Source organism: Ambystoma mexicanum, chromosome 7p (assembly GCF_040938575.1).
Source record: "Ambystoma mexicanum isolate Mex_15411 chromosome 7p, UKY_AmexF1_1, whole genome shotgun sequence".
Lineage (NCBI taxonomy): Eukaryota > Metazoa > Chordata > Amphibia > Caudata > Ambystomatidae > Ambystoma > Ambystoma mexicanum.
In genome coordinates, this window is record NC_090939.1 from 394,530,661 (window position 1) to 394,546,172 (window position 15,512).

Below are 15,512 nucleotides of genomic sequence, written 5' to 3' on the forward strand. Positions count from 1 at the left end.
GGGACTAATTTAATTAAAAGGAAAGCAATGCAAGGGGGAGGTGGTGAGGTTTGTTGCAGTACAGTCATGTGATCCTATTTAGCATGAGGGCATTTAAACTTGGCTGCAAAGTCAGCCACGCCCAAGCATCCCTTGTGCCAAAATAATGGCGCTGGAATGGCTTTCGTACTCAAAAAGGCACATGGAAATGGTGCTGCCGCAGAATGCACTGAAAAGGGGTGTGCCGCTTGGAGAATACTGCTTAACCAAAGTGTGTTCTCCATGGCAAATAATTTAATCTCACTGTGCATTTCCTAAAAACATTGTGAGTTCCCAAAGTTTTAAATATCTCATAACACACGGTATCCACATAATTATTTTTAAAACTGTGCTACTGTTAGTCCTTGAACGTTTTGCATTCAGAGACAATGGGCCTCATTCCGAGTTGGGTGATACGGGATAACGGGCACCAGTAAGGAGACCGGTGCTGGTAATCCCCTAACGTCCGATTCCGAGGTCCCCTAACGGGACCCGTAAGGTACGTTTGGTCGGACCAAATGTACCTTACGGGTCCTGTTAGGGGATCAGGGCACAAATAATGGGCTTGCCATTCGCGAGCCCGTTATTTGCGCCCTCCCCATTCCCATTGAGCCCTAGGGGGTTCAAACGGGAATGGGGAATGGCATTTTCAATGGGGACTTGCCGGTCCCGCAGAGGTCGGACTACACCGGTAAGTCCCCATTGAACTACACCGGTGCCGGACCCGTTATTGGTGGCAGTCATGGCGCAAATAGCGCCATGACTACCACCAATCTCGGAATGAGGGCCAATATGTTTACCTTTTGCTAAAATGCATTCTTGTATTTGTTGTCTTACAGTCAAGATAGGGGGATCAGTAATGTGATCTGTGATGTCATCATTGTGTTCATAGGCTGTACAACAGGGGGCGCAAAGTTAAGGTGCATTAAGTTCTCATCTTAACGTCCCTGCAACTAAAGTTTTTTCCTTGAATATACATATTATATATGTTTATCATAACACAAGTTGCTGAAAGTAAACCTGAGGATGTGACACTTGTCTATTGAACGTATATTGTGTAAAGTGCTTAAAGTACAATGTTAGCCAGACGAAATTGACTGATGGCTTTCAAGACAATAAAGATCCCTCCTTGAGGTAGTTAGTGTTGAATGATACCCAACTCGTCTTGAAATCCAGCAGCCAAACAGGAGTTTGACAAAATTAAAAAAAAAGAAAATATGTACCTCTTTTGTGCATGCAGATAGGTTGATGAACACATAGAGGCATGCAGAGGTAGATATCTAAATATCAGAAGCAACATCAGTATGTGTTGGACCCAACATTTCAGAAAGTGAGGTTCCTTTACAGTTGACTATTTTGACTTCAAAGAATGGAAACATTCTGAAGTAGATACAAATCCTGCAATACATCTTAATAATATAATGCCACATTGCTGAAGCCAACAAGGGAATATTTTAAGTAACATACATATATTAACTTGCGTACTGCTTTGATATGTGAGAAAGCACCGGGTAGAGCCATGCTGTACCAGGGGCACTACCAGAAAGCCACTAATGGTAATTTACTGCCATGTTATGCTAATTGCACCCTCACATTAGATTCATACTCATTGTATGCTATGCACAGTCCCACATGACGAGATATGCGCTAATATGCCCTAGCCTCATACATTCATATGCTGCCATTCTATAACATTTATGACCTCACATACCAGGTGTCGTCACCGTATGCATGTGAACATAGATGATCCTATCATGTACCAATGGTAGCCACAGAAAAACAGATAAAGTCGTCTATGCCTGTTATTCTGTTATGTCTGTTTATCAGTCCACTTCCATAGCAGCCCTCCACCTTGCTGAATACACCGTCTAGTTATAGAATGGTGCATTTGGAAGCTGTTCTTCAGTTGTGTCTCAGTATCGTATGCTGCGCTCGACGGTCTCCAAATAAAGTTACACTGTTTAACTGACTTCGAGTCACCTCATCATATTGCCATTGCATGCACAGCGTATCCTCACATATCCAAATGCACAATCATTTTCGAAGTGATCAATTACTGAAATTGTATGCTGGGGGGCACTAGTGCAGCCTTTCATCACAAGCCGTGTGTCATACAAATGCAATCTTCCATCACGGAAGCAGGTCAACATGATACTATATGCCTGATTCATGGAATTATTTGCATGGTGCAAAGTGCCTTTTCACCAGTGAAAAGTCACATTGCACTGTGCAAAGAATTCCATGAATCATGCCCTATACGTGATTATGTCGATCATATGCTAGTCTATGTCTTCTTGTGTTTCTGTGCTGAGGGAATAAGGCATATCAGATTGTGTTGGACTGCTCTCATTGGTTGCAGTACACGACTGATTTGCATATGGATGGTCACCTTCTGTTGTTGCTCAGATGGACTAAACTGTGGTGGTGAGGAAGGTTGCACAGATCACTGCCAACGTTTATGATTAATTCTGAACCTTCCACCACTCAAACTGTATTGAGTGTATTAATAATGTCTAGTCTAATTTAATACATCAATGTGGTAGTCTTCTTGAATAAATATGTGCATACATCCTAGACACCTTGCACTACTCACATGCTATGTGCTAGCGAAGATTTACAACATCACTATGTCATGTTGTAAATGCATATAATATTGCAAAACATAGAATTATCGTGGTTGACTGTTTGTGATGAAGCTATAGAGAAAACATTCTGCTAGCTAGGCACATACATGATGAATTACGAACAAATCATTAGCTCCCTTTGTGCTCACCTTTGTATGACTTTTTAATGCAAATATATTGGGAACACTAAACAAGAAGGTTCAAGAGTGGTGAAATAAACTATTTGCTTGTTTACAATAATAAGGAGATGCATACTTTTTGTCAACTGCATTCGTGTCTGATTCATAAACAGGCCCACAGTGATCAAGCGTGTGATAAACTATAAAAAGATAAACACTATCTTGCATTTTATTCCGTCTTTCTGTATTCATAATGATTTTTCTTTAGTCTGTGTTTGCTCTTTATCATTTCATCCTTTGCACAAAAGAGGAAATGTGGGTGAAGCAGGCCAGCTGGTGTGAGCACAGCTAAAGCAAAACATTGTCTTCCTATGCTGAGAGGTGTGATGTTGAAATTGACCTTGCATAAATCACAAAAACTGCTGGTTCTCTTCTCATTTTGAAACATATACATGACTCCATCTATGCTGCCTGATGCTCTTTAGCAGGCTGCTCTGGGGTAAAAAAGGTGGTCCCTGCCAGAGAAGAAGCACAGGTGCTCCTATGCCCATGGCCAGGAAATTACAACAACTTCAAAGCTCGAAGAAATGTTGCCATCCCTAAATTGGCGCGACACTAGGCTGAACTCAGTTCCGGTGTTTAGCCATCTATTTTGTTTGCAAAGGGACAATACATTCCCATCCCATTCCCATCCCATTCCCATCCCGTTAGCCTAGCAGCTAAATTGATGGCTAATGAAGTAACAAAAGGTTTGCAATTTCACCACTAGTCCAACCCCTTTATTTGCTGCTGGGTATTGAAGTCAAGACAAGGTGTTTGGGACAACCGACATTAAATGTGGTTCTTCAAGAGTATGTTTACTTTCTTTATTTAGTGATGCAACCTGTAACCCAGGGGTTTCAAGGGCAGCACCATTATAGCAGATGGGGAGCTTCGGCTACCATGTTGTAACCCTGGCAACCCTTAACTTATGTCAATGAACAGCAGAAACCGAATTATCCAAAGGTAATGTAGTCATATAATGATACACCTGTTTGTGCTAATCATGCACAATCCTCCATGTCAAATATTGAATGCTGAAATGACTAACACCAGTGCTCCGTTAATAGATATTTCAATTGTGTGACCCCTTTTGTGGAGGAATGTTAACAGCATGCCTTGCTTTGTAAATGCGAAAGAGTAATGGAAGAGATGTACAATGTTATTGCTTCATGTAATACATTCCCTTTCGTCCTTTGCTGTTTTAATCATAAACAGACTAATTAATATGTTTACTTTTTTAAATTCCCTTAAAAGATATGAATATGTTATACTTTTTGTATTCATAGCTCCCCCTCAATTTGTTGTAAGGCCACGTGACCAGATAATGGCCCAGGGAAGAACAGTTACATTTCCCTGTGAAACTAAAGGGAACCCACAGCCAGCTGTATTTTGGCAAAAGGAAGGAAGTCAGGTAAGTCTTACCAATTTTATGAATACTTTGAAAGTTCATATTGTGGAGTGTTGACACGATTAATGAGAGAATGTATTTCCATGCACAGAATGAATCAATATGAATGTATAACACGTGCTTATTGGAGGAGCAATGGGAAAAAGCAATTCTACTACAAAAATGGCGGACAGAAAAGGGAGACTATTATTTTTAGACATGTGAAGCATAACGTTGGTCTTGACAGTGGGATTTTCTTTACTACAGAATGCCTGTATAGGGTTTATAAAACAATGCCCATATAGTTGTTTTTTTTTGTGTTTGTAATTGATCAATGTAGATCATTTTGCAAGATTCTAGCGACTAATTAAGCCTTCTCATTATGGAAAAAGAAGTAAGAAATAACTCAGGGCTTAATTAGTAATTGCAGTTGAAGCTGAACTGTGAATATGTTACAGAAGGCAGTATTACTATCACCATGTGCAAGTATATGTTTAGCTGCGGAAAATGCAGTGATATACCTGAAATGGCGCAGATAAACATGCCAGTACAAACCCCTGCCCTTTTTGCTCTTTGTTATGCTAAGGGTGGAAGGGGGTATACAATAGTCCCACCACCACATGAGCTCAAGGGTGAGAAACGATACAAGCTCAGGCGGAATCCAGAAAATAATCAAACTGTGAATGCACATATATCTGCCATAAAGATGTAGTTAGGCACGAGTAGGGATTTAAACTATGGTTGTACAAGGTAAATGTAACACAAAAAGACGCAAATATGGAGGTAGAAGTACAGCCATGTTCCTAACATTGAGCATACAGCAGGCACAAGAGCAGAGCATTAGATCTGAGAGATTGAATTCATAAAAAGATATTTATTTTAGAAGCTTTTGAAGCTGCCCAAACAACAGTTCACAGTTAGTGCCAAGGTGAGAACATCAGGATGGGAGTAGTGGGTGAGCAGAACAAAGGGAGAAGATAACAGTTCACAGAACTCAAGTAGTAGCCTCCCAATGTAATTAAATTAACAAAAGGCATTGATGTCTTTATTTTTATTTATTTATTGTGTATTTATAATGTGCCTATACAGCAATGGTGTTGCAAGTCACATGAGAATAATATGTCAACAGACTATATAGAGAGTAGATGGAGGGTGTTCCAAGTAGTTACAAAGAGTATAACATGCAAGGTTGAATTTGGTGAAAGTTCAATAAATGAGAAATCAATTCTCAAACACGGTCTTCCAACATACGACCAAGACACTGAGAACACTGACTATTCATTCTGAGCCAAACAGAGATAAGACACTTGCTGAACTCCCCAGTACACAGACAGACATCAGATGATACACAAGGCCACATACGGAGGAAAGGAGAGACCTTATTGACTGGGAATAAGAAGGAGTTACTTTTGATTAGAAAAATTGCAGACCATGGACTCCCCCCACCTTATGTCTCTCTCTCATATCTTGATGTCTGTCAGGATGTCCAAGGTCGGTGAGCAAAATGACAACCAATAGAATTTCTATGTGTTGCACCACCTATAACAAACAGAGGCAGCCAATCTATTATCATTGCAATGAAGTATTGAAAGTATTATCTGGAGTAGGTTAGGCACAAGGAGGGGCCATCAGATATGTGTAAGCCAATGATAGATCATACACCTATGTATACTATATGCAGTTTGCAATGTTAACCAGTGAAATATGTTCATATGTTTTGTAATAGATACTGTGTTATGATGACATGGCTGGCGTGTCACCTGTTTACAACCAATCAGATCTATTGTAACTTTGAGAGCTGATTGTATGCTGTCCAAGCCGAGATTCAATTCTATGAATAAAGCTGGATTTTCCATGCATTTGGAGTACTCCGTTATTCAGTATTGTCTTTATTAGTGCAACAAATTGGGACCATCTCTATATACCTTTTTCTTGTTTTATGTTGCATCCTGGCAGTGGCTAACCTGGTAGTATACTAAGCCAGAGGCAATTGTGCTGCTAATTCCATACCAACAGCAGTATTGAATAATTGCAATAGCATTCTGATATCCTCTTAACAGAGTGGGATTCTCAATAAGTGTTATTTTACACTTATTATTCTTATTTCAAAATATAGGCTCTGTAGTGTTCCCGACTAAAGACAGGATTGGTGTGCCAAATTGGATTCTGCCTCGCAGGAGTGCAAAGAATAGTAGGGGTTAAATGGCCCACTCAGCCCTCGCACTTCTACAACCCAAATCACAATGCAATCATACAGGTAAAACAGGGACAATGAAGAGATGTTCCTCCTTCACTTTTTGTGGTAATGTGGGCCATGGGAAGGCTATACTCTCAAGAGGAGTGTGAAGGCAAATCAATAGTGACCCACTCCGCACAGTATCACAATCCAAAATAAAGGTAATGTCCAATCAAGGTTCTCTAAAAAATGTAACCCTTTAATAAAATTCACAATATGCATGTAGGACGAAAAGAGATTACTATGCAAAAACCTGCCCCCAAAAGGAAAGAACAAAGAAGATGCAACAGACTGTAGAAAATAGCACTCTGAGCGAAGTTCCAGGGGTAGTAGGTAAAGTACCACCATAAAAAGGATATTGGGCTGAAAACAGGAGTGATTGTGACCTAACCAGTCTCTAGGGTCCAAGTGTACCATGGGGGCAGTTCAGTGTCACAGTACATGGATTCAGTTCATGGTGGTCTGACGCATCAGACCGAGGTTCGAATGTTGATTAGAGCTCATCAGACTCAGTCAGGCATGTTGGCCCCTGAAGTCCTTAGCATCAAGGGGGCATCGGGTAGGGTCAAATGCGTGTGCTCTGTCTGGTCAAAAGGTGTTGTTTCAATGATGCAGGTTGGGGCAGTCCCAAGAACGCTTCATAGCTGGCCAGGCTGAGTCAGGCTTTGGGAATTGGGAGAGGTCAGCGAGTGATGCTCCAGTGGTTTGAGTCAGTCAGTGAAGGTAGTTATTTATTTAATTATTTATTAGAATTCTTCTACAGTGCGCCACATGCCTGCAGCCCTCAGGGAGCACACAAAAAACACAAAACAAAATTAAGTCAGAATGAATAGAAATGTCAGTTGGAGAGGCAGAGGGCAACTACTCAGGAGATTGATTGAACAACATTGTATTAAGTCACTTTTTAAAATCTAAAGTCAAAGAAATGGATCTAAGAGTCAGCGGAAGGGAATTCCAGGCAGTCAGGCAACGAACATCAACGCTCAGACCACCCGTGGACACCGGTCTGAAGTGAGGCTTAACAAGTTTGAATTGATCTTAGTGAGCGTTCTGGAATATAATGCTTGAGTCATGCTAAGGGATATTTGGGTGCTAAATCAAGAAAGCACATGTGTGTCAAAGTGAGAATCTTGTGTGTCACTCAGTGTTTTACAGGCAGCCAGTGCAAATTCCACCGTGCTTATGTAATATGATCATGTCTAGACAAGCCTGTAATGGCACACACAGCACCATTCTAAGTGTCTTGGAGGGAAGAAAAGGTAGACTGGGAGCAACCACTCAGGAGGCTGTTACAGTAATCGAGTCATGAATTTATGAGGGCCACAGCCAAAATGGCAATATTCTCAGTTGACACAAAAGGTTGGATATTGCTGAGCAACCTATTGACAAAGCCACATGAGCTATGTATCTTAGCCACATGATGCTTCATAGTCAGTTCCGAATCGAAGGTGACACCCAAAGTCTACCCTTTCTTAACCGGCAGAATAACAGCATTAAGAATGGTGAAGCTAAAATACTCCAAAGGAAAGGATTTAAGTTTAGATGCCGAGGACACAACGAGAAGCTCAATTTTGGTGGCATTCAGAGTTAACAAGTTAGCGTCCATCCACTCATGATGGTGCCATAGATCGTATTAAGATTAGCTGGGTCTGTGGCATATTGTCCAGAGAGTTTCATGACAACCTGAGTGTCATCAGTATAATTAGAATACTGGACACCCAGGTTGTCCAGCAGTGTCAGAAATTGAAGAATATAGACATTAAAAAGAGATAGGGAAATACAAGAACCCTGAGGCACCCCACAGGTGATGGGAGAAGGCACGGAATGGGCATCCCCCACTAACAACTCTAGCCTGTCATGGGCCCAGGAAAGAGGAGATCCATGAGATTACTAAACTAGAGCAGCCAACTACAGATTGAAGTTGTTCAACTAGAAGAGCGTGGTCCACAAAATCAAAGCCAAAGAAAGATCCACAAGCATCAGAATGGCCTTGATCCACAATATTAAGGAGGTTGGCTTTGAGATCCAGTAGAGCCGTCTCAGCACTGTGACAGTCTCTTAACCGGACTGATGGATCCCAAAAATATTATTTTGTTTGAGAAAGCACTAAAATTGTGTGCATGCCGCCTTACCCAGAATCTTTATGATAAATGGAACATTAGTGATAGGGCGGTAGACATCTGTCGCAAAAGGGTCAAGAATCACCATCTTCAAGATGGAGGAAATCCAGGCATCCTTAAGAAGAAGGGGAACAGAGCCTTCAGAGAAGGAGAGATTAACACATTTTGTAACCCAGGGGCACAGTACATCGAACAACTTAATAAATAGGCTAGAGGGATAAATGTCCCCCCGACACGAGGTAGGTTTCATGTACAAGACCAACTGAATGATATAAAGTTTGGTATAGGGAGAGAAAGCAAAGATTGGCGACTCATGATAGTCGACGAAGCCAATTCTACAGGTACCACAGGCAAATCTAAGGAATTAAGAGAGCTCCTTAACACATCAGTGGCATTATGATGCGCAATTACCTTGTTGGTAAGGGCGTTGTGAATCGATTGACACCAATCATCATTTTTAATTGGGCCAGGCGCAAGACAAGGTTTGTTCTTAAATTCATTAAGTATAGCAAAAAGCTCATTGGAGCTAGACTTAGCTTGACAAATCCTGTCATTGTAAGCATATTTCACCTTTATATTGGCTGCCTTTATAAGGCCTTTATAATTAGCCATAGTGAGTGGGGAAGGGTTGGAGTGCCATTGACGTTGTTCCTGTCAAAGAAGGAGAATATTCTTATTGAACCAATTTTTCTTAACAATTTGACTTTTAAGTTTGTGAGATTTGATAGGAGCGAGGGTGTTGATAGCACATTCAAGTGTAGAACTTAGGTGGCTAGCTAAGTCATCAGCCTCAAAGTGATATAATGAGCTCAAGCGCACAGTGAGAAGAGATGATAATTTGATTGGCGAGGCATTCTTCCAATTCCTTGACTGAATAATTAGTCTTTGATTAGTGTCAAGCCTAGCAGGAGGCATAGTTATATTAATGTTAAAAGAAATGAGGTAATGATCTGACCATAAACACAGGGTTACTGTAAGATCGACAATGGTCAGAGAGTGAGATAAATGCCAATCAAGGGTATAGCCAGCAAAGAGTGTGGGACCTGAAGAATGTTGCATAAAACAAATATCCCCAAGAGTTCCCAATAGTGAGGCAGTAGACATATCAGTCTGGACGTCTGCCCAATAGGTGAAATCACCTAAGACCAAAACAGGAGTGTTTCTCCTGGTAATTTTATTAAGGATGCAAATAAACTGCTCTTCAAGGAGAGGAAGCACACTGGGGGGACGATAGGTAATAATAATAATGGTGACAGAAGTATTATCGAAAACTTTAAGCTTCATGATCAAGCATTCGCAATCATCTGGGGCCCCATGTGGAACCAGGTGACAGTGAAGAGTATTTCTGACAAAGAGAGCCACTCCGCACCCGGTCCATCATTTTGATCGAAGCGAAAGAGAAGGTAGTTATCTGGAATGACAAGAATAGCATCTGAGGAAATGGCACCACTAAGCCAGGGCTCGGTAATGGCCAAAATATCTGGGAACATACCCCGATTATATCTTCCACCTCCACTCCATTGGCTCAAAGGGAGGTACGTATTCAACAGGCCAACCTTTAGCAGAGGCGCAGGAGTTGATTTAACAAAACTAACAGAAGTCTCTGTGGGAGTAGGTGGGCAGGCATAGAAGCCACGCTATTATTGTGAGTAAGAGAAGAAACATGGGCAATACCATCAGCAGGAGATGAGATAATGGGGTGTACATCGGGTAGGGAGAAAGCAGATGGCGAGATAAAATTATGCAAGTCAGAGGCTTGGTTTGCAGTACTTTGAGGGAGCCCATCACCACTAACAAGGTGGAGTGCAGCGTTGAAGTGCTGATCGAGGGTGTGTTGTCATGGGTTTTGACCCATGTTGAATCAATAGACTGGGTAGATGTGGGGATGAGCTGTCGCCGCCCATTATTCTATCCCAGAACAAACTAAATCAATAGACTGGGTGGATGTGGGGATGAGCTATCGCCGCCCACATTCACGCCAGAATAGGAGAACTGCGCAGTTGGCACGAGACCACTCCAAAGATACAACCTTCTTGTGGGGAATTCCTTTTCTTAATCCCAAAAATGGTTGCATTACCAGTAATCACCACTATCAGAAAGCCGGCGTTTTAAAACCACCAGACTTTTGTGTAAAACTGAACAAATGAAACAAAACCAGACCAAGGAAAGACTTTGATACAATGTAAAACTATATTCTGAAATGACTTGAAGGAAGTAATTGTTTAATGGATATGTAAAAATTGTAAGTGATTTAAACTGGGTAACAAAAAATGACATGTAGCTAAAAACTGGCTTAAAGAGATTCCAATTCTGCCTGACAGGTTCCCAGGCCTGGCTGCATTCTGTTGCCCCTGCCAAAAGGAGGTCACACGCTCTCTGATTGGATTACCAGGGGACTGCAAGAAACTAAACAAAGGGCCCAGGCAGATGGTTTATTTGGGGGGTCGTGAATGGCTTCCTTTTGAACAAAGCCCTTCCTTAACTCAGGCAGATGGTTTATAGGGGAGGTCGTAAAGTGGCTTCCTCTTGGCAGAAACGGGGAGGGGCAGCCCCCTCTGAGAACAGGCTGAGCTTAAAGAAAGTGGGCAAACTGGTTTCCCAACCATGTGACCTGGGAAGACACACCCCTGTTGGCCAGAATATGATTTTAAGAAAGATGTATAACTCATGGTGCGGACTTGTCAAAATTATCTAAATGATACCATAATTCTTGTGATTTTTCTGCCCACATTTTAAGAGGTTTTAGGACCCGGTGGTATGATCTGGGGGTTTACGAGCGGAAAAGAGGTTGTTACTCTAAATGTATGCAGGTTAAAAATCCAACACTTCCTTATCTAAATGCCCACATGCCTTGCACACAATTGTATAAATTTGGAGAAAAATCCGATATGGGGAAAGCTACTAAAAAGCGCAAAATGTTGCCATTTCTGAATGCAAGCCCCTAGGAAGAGCAGAGTTTGAACAGAGTATACCTCATGTGATATGTGATGGGTGCATGTAATTTTAAACAACTGCGTATCTGTGCAATATGTATTTGGGTCAAATATAGATTTGTGTGGAAACTGACCAGCGGAGGATCCTCCGACCCATAAAACCTACATCATCACTCTGACTCACATTTCCTTCCCCCAATCATGGGAGAGGGGAGAATTGGGCCAATGACAAGTAGAGAGGGGCAGGCTTAGCTAGGCCCAGGCACACACCCATTTTCAAAACACATAAAAAGAGACTGCTGGGACAGGTAGAGACATTCAAATCCAGTTGCTGCGGAGCGTGTTGCCGGACCACACAACATCCAGAAGATACCAGTTCCAGACTGACTCCAGCTACATACTCCAGAACCTAGAACTTATACTTTAGAACCTAAATCAGAGGCCTAAAACCACTCACAAGCTGAGTTCTCTGCAGCAGGCCTCAAATAATTGCAAGCTACTCACAGCCGGGCGAGCTGCTTGAATCCCTTGCCAAGAACTTTTTGCCAGGACCAGTGCAGAGATCCAGGAGCCGTGCAGAGACAGCTGTATCCGGACAGACCAGACCAGAGATCCAGAGTGACCCAGACCGCTGTGAGCAGAACCAGAGAGCTGACCCAGATCACTGTGAAGTGCCGAGACCAGAACCGGAGTCCAGTCCAAAACCTGACCAGATCCGTGGCGAGGCCTATTTCAAATTTATATTGTGAGTACCTAGCAGAACTGTGCAGAACCAATCTCTTAGTTAAAATAATCTAATCCAAACTATTTTAACCTAAGTAGAACAGCCTCCTAGAAATCGTGTCATCTGTCATTTGTAAAGCTGCACAACTGTCACCTGTCAATTCTGAAGCTGCAAGCTGTCACCTGTCATTTTGAGTTTACTTTAAATCCGAAAAACTACCTTTATTTAATCGTCCGTATCTCTGGAACCATTTGGGATAGGAACGAAATTTAACTTTCCTCTGAAAGCTTAGAATCTCAGCTTTCCAACAAGCCTAGAACCTTCTCCTTATACTTTTTCCGCAATCACGATTCACGCACTCCCGAATTTTACCGGTATTTGCGATTTGGTTAAAAATCCAACCACGTGTAACCATCAGCAGTCATTTCTTTCCTTGCTAAAGATTTGTTTGCCTCTTAATCACCATCTCTGAATCATTGCTAAAGTGAGCCTGAACTCATCCCAAGTATCCCTCACTCACCCTGAACCTCCTAAAGGGAATTAAAAGCATTTTCAGCATATTTCTCACTTCATTGCCACCACATTCAAAGCACTTGGGCCTGTGTTTTAAAACTCATACCGGTTTTCTCTAAGCTTGCTGGGGGGGAACTGAATTTCGTATTGTATTTGATTGCATTCCTGAGAACTGTGTGCTCCTCTTTCCATCTACTTCCATGTCTTACATTGCATAGGGGAGGGGGGTGAATTGCCAGAGAAAAAGTGATTATATTATCTTTTGCTAAAATCATCTCAAGTATTTCTGTACTGCATTTTATTCCTCATTGCTTTTCCCTTGAAATCATAAAAGTATTTTTGCTACTTGATCCATCCTATACTAACTCCTCATTGATTATAAAGAAGTGCGCTAGTGTCAGATTACCCATTGTTGATTAACATTATATTTATAAGGGCGATATTGATTATTAATTTATTATAAAAGCGTGGTATCTATATTTTGTCTTATTTCTCAAATAAACCTTTTAAACTTGCAAAACAGAACTACTTCTTGGCTCAGTGGGATCAGGGGGATTCTAAGAGAGGGGTGTTATATAGGGGTAGTCACCCAGAACTCATGAACTGGACATAAAGATATATCAATAAGGGTTTCCATTCAGTATCCCAGACTAGGCATTGACTTAGCTGTAGTGTTGAATTGAATCTTCTTACAGTGTCAATATGCAATCAATGAGGTGGTGGTTGTCAGGCTATCTAGACTGACCAATTATTGAAAACCCTGATTAGAATCTATGAGTGACCCTGCAGAGGTTTTGTTCAGTTTCTGGCTTTGAACAGATGCTTTGGGCCTAGCAGATGATGCCCTTTGGATATCAGGGCTGTATGGCTGTTTCTTGGGGAGGTTTCCGACCCTCCCACAATGAATCAAAGAGATTCTGGGTCCTCTGGGTTTCTATCCTGCCATGTGGCAGTATCGCCCATTTGACTCTAATACACATTCCCTTCCATAGCAGAGCTGGCTCACACTGCAGCAGCTCAGTGGGCATTTTATGACCTTTGATCCTGCTCTTCCCCCGGAGCAGATCAGACTACTGATGCAGCAGGCACAAGTGCACTATGATTTTGGCATGAAGTTGCGACAAAGACGTGTCTGGTTAGCAGATTACCCCTTCGGAGATTGAATCCCCCACAGCATTTTATGTACTAATGAGAGCCAGGAATGTAACCCTTGCCAGATGGCAATTCCTCACAATTGGGCTCTCTGTTACAAAACCAATATTCTCTCAATCATAAAACCATGCCATTCGCTTTCTAGAGCAAAAGCAGATTAGAAAATGTTTTAAAAGGAAAGGCTTAATGTAGTGAATCTCACTACAAGGCCTAATGTTTCTCCTAGGCCTAATTACATTTTCAAATACTACTTACAACGTTTTGCACATTTGCAATGTTATGTGTTGAATGGCAACTTTATCCTAGTCTTCCATTCTGAGAAGGGCACTTTCAGTGTTTTGGTACTTTTCTTTCTGTTAGAAGATTTTCATCTGAAGTAAGCTGCAACATAATTGGATTATTGATCATGAAGAAATAAAGAATCACAATGACAAGCATTCACCAAGGTAACATGTTCGATTCATAGAAACATTATTTCAATAAAACTGGTGCCAACTGAGAAGGTGTGATTACATGAGGATAAACGCCACAGGTGGTCTTATAAAGAAAAATACTACACTTATGAAGTGCAGATCTAAATCCCAAACACTCTTACATTACTCTTGGAAGCCTAGACATGTAGATCTCGTGTAATATAAGTGTTTGAATGTAGTCAATGGTTGTATAATAGTACGGGTGAGGGTCAGGCTTGCACTGCCTGTGAAAATATTATTTTCCTTTAACTCAAGAGTGACAATGTTGTGCACGTACATTGAACAGATGCCTGGAATTCATTTACCGCAGACTGGCATGCACACAAACAGTTCGACAACACTTCGTGTAGAAGGGTTTTAATAACATGGTAATGCATATGTAAAGTGGGCTGATCGTGTCGCACTTGAATCCAACAAAGTGGACATCCATCATGCTGTAAAAAAAGAGAAGCGCTTCTAATTAAAGTAGGACATCATTTGCAGGATTAAAGTCATTTAGTGTAATTGAAAAGTGTTCATATCCATTTATTTCACTTACCTTGGACGTACTTCAAGGGTAAAAAGAAAAAAAAATCTTTCAGTTAAAGTGTCTTTTGTATTTAAATTAATATTATTACCTACTTATGCAGCATGCTTATGTTTTTAATTACACATCTTGAAAATAAATAGGACCAAAGAAAAACGGGGGCCTGAAAATAAAATATGGTTTTGTGGGCACAGATCTGAAACGTGAAAAAAGGCAGTTAATTATTTAAATTATAATAATAAATAGAGATGTGTACCTTAATAACCAATGTGATTAAATGGTGACCCAGGATGTTGGCACACATGCTGACATGCATAATGTTATTTCCTCTAATGCAACACTTGCAAGGCTCCATTATGGATTCTCAGTCTCTTCAAAAATATCAAGCACACTCAGTGTAAGCACACTCACAGCTTTCTGTTATACAGAAAAACACACGATGATCACGGCTGTTGTAACCCAAACTGTTGAGTTATGGATAGAAGCCTCTCAGGCACTCACTGTGTTGTCAGTGATTAATGACTTCAACTATATTTTTGCATATCATTAATGATTGCAAACACATTTACTATCAATCCGAACTTACATGATATTGACATTATTTAGGACAGCGTTTCATTTGCATTTTAAACAATGGCCCCCTGT

At 41.1% G+C, this 15,512-nt stretch overlaps 1 protein-coding gene across 10 annotated transcripts in view; it reads left to right on the forward strand.

Annotated features, from left to right (window-relative positions):
- Window positions 1–15,512, forward strand: part of ROBO2 (roundabout guidance receptor 2) — a 974,141-nt gene that overhangs the window by 753,359 nt on the left and 205,270 nt on the right. For all 10 annotated transcript variants that reach the window (XM_069636436.1, XM_069636431.1, XM_069636432.1 and 7 more), the window contains exon 7: window positions 4,090–4,214. In XM_069636436.1, the coding sequence (XP_069492537.1) occupies window positions 4,090–4,214 (125 nt within the window). The remainder of the gene's footprint in view (window positions 1–4,089; window positions 4,215–15,512) is intronic.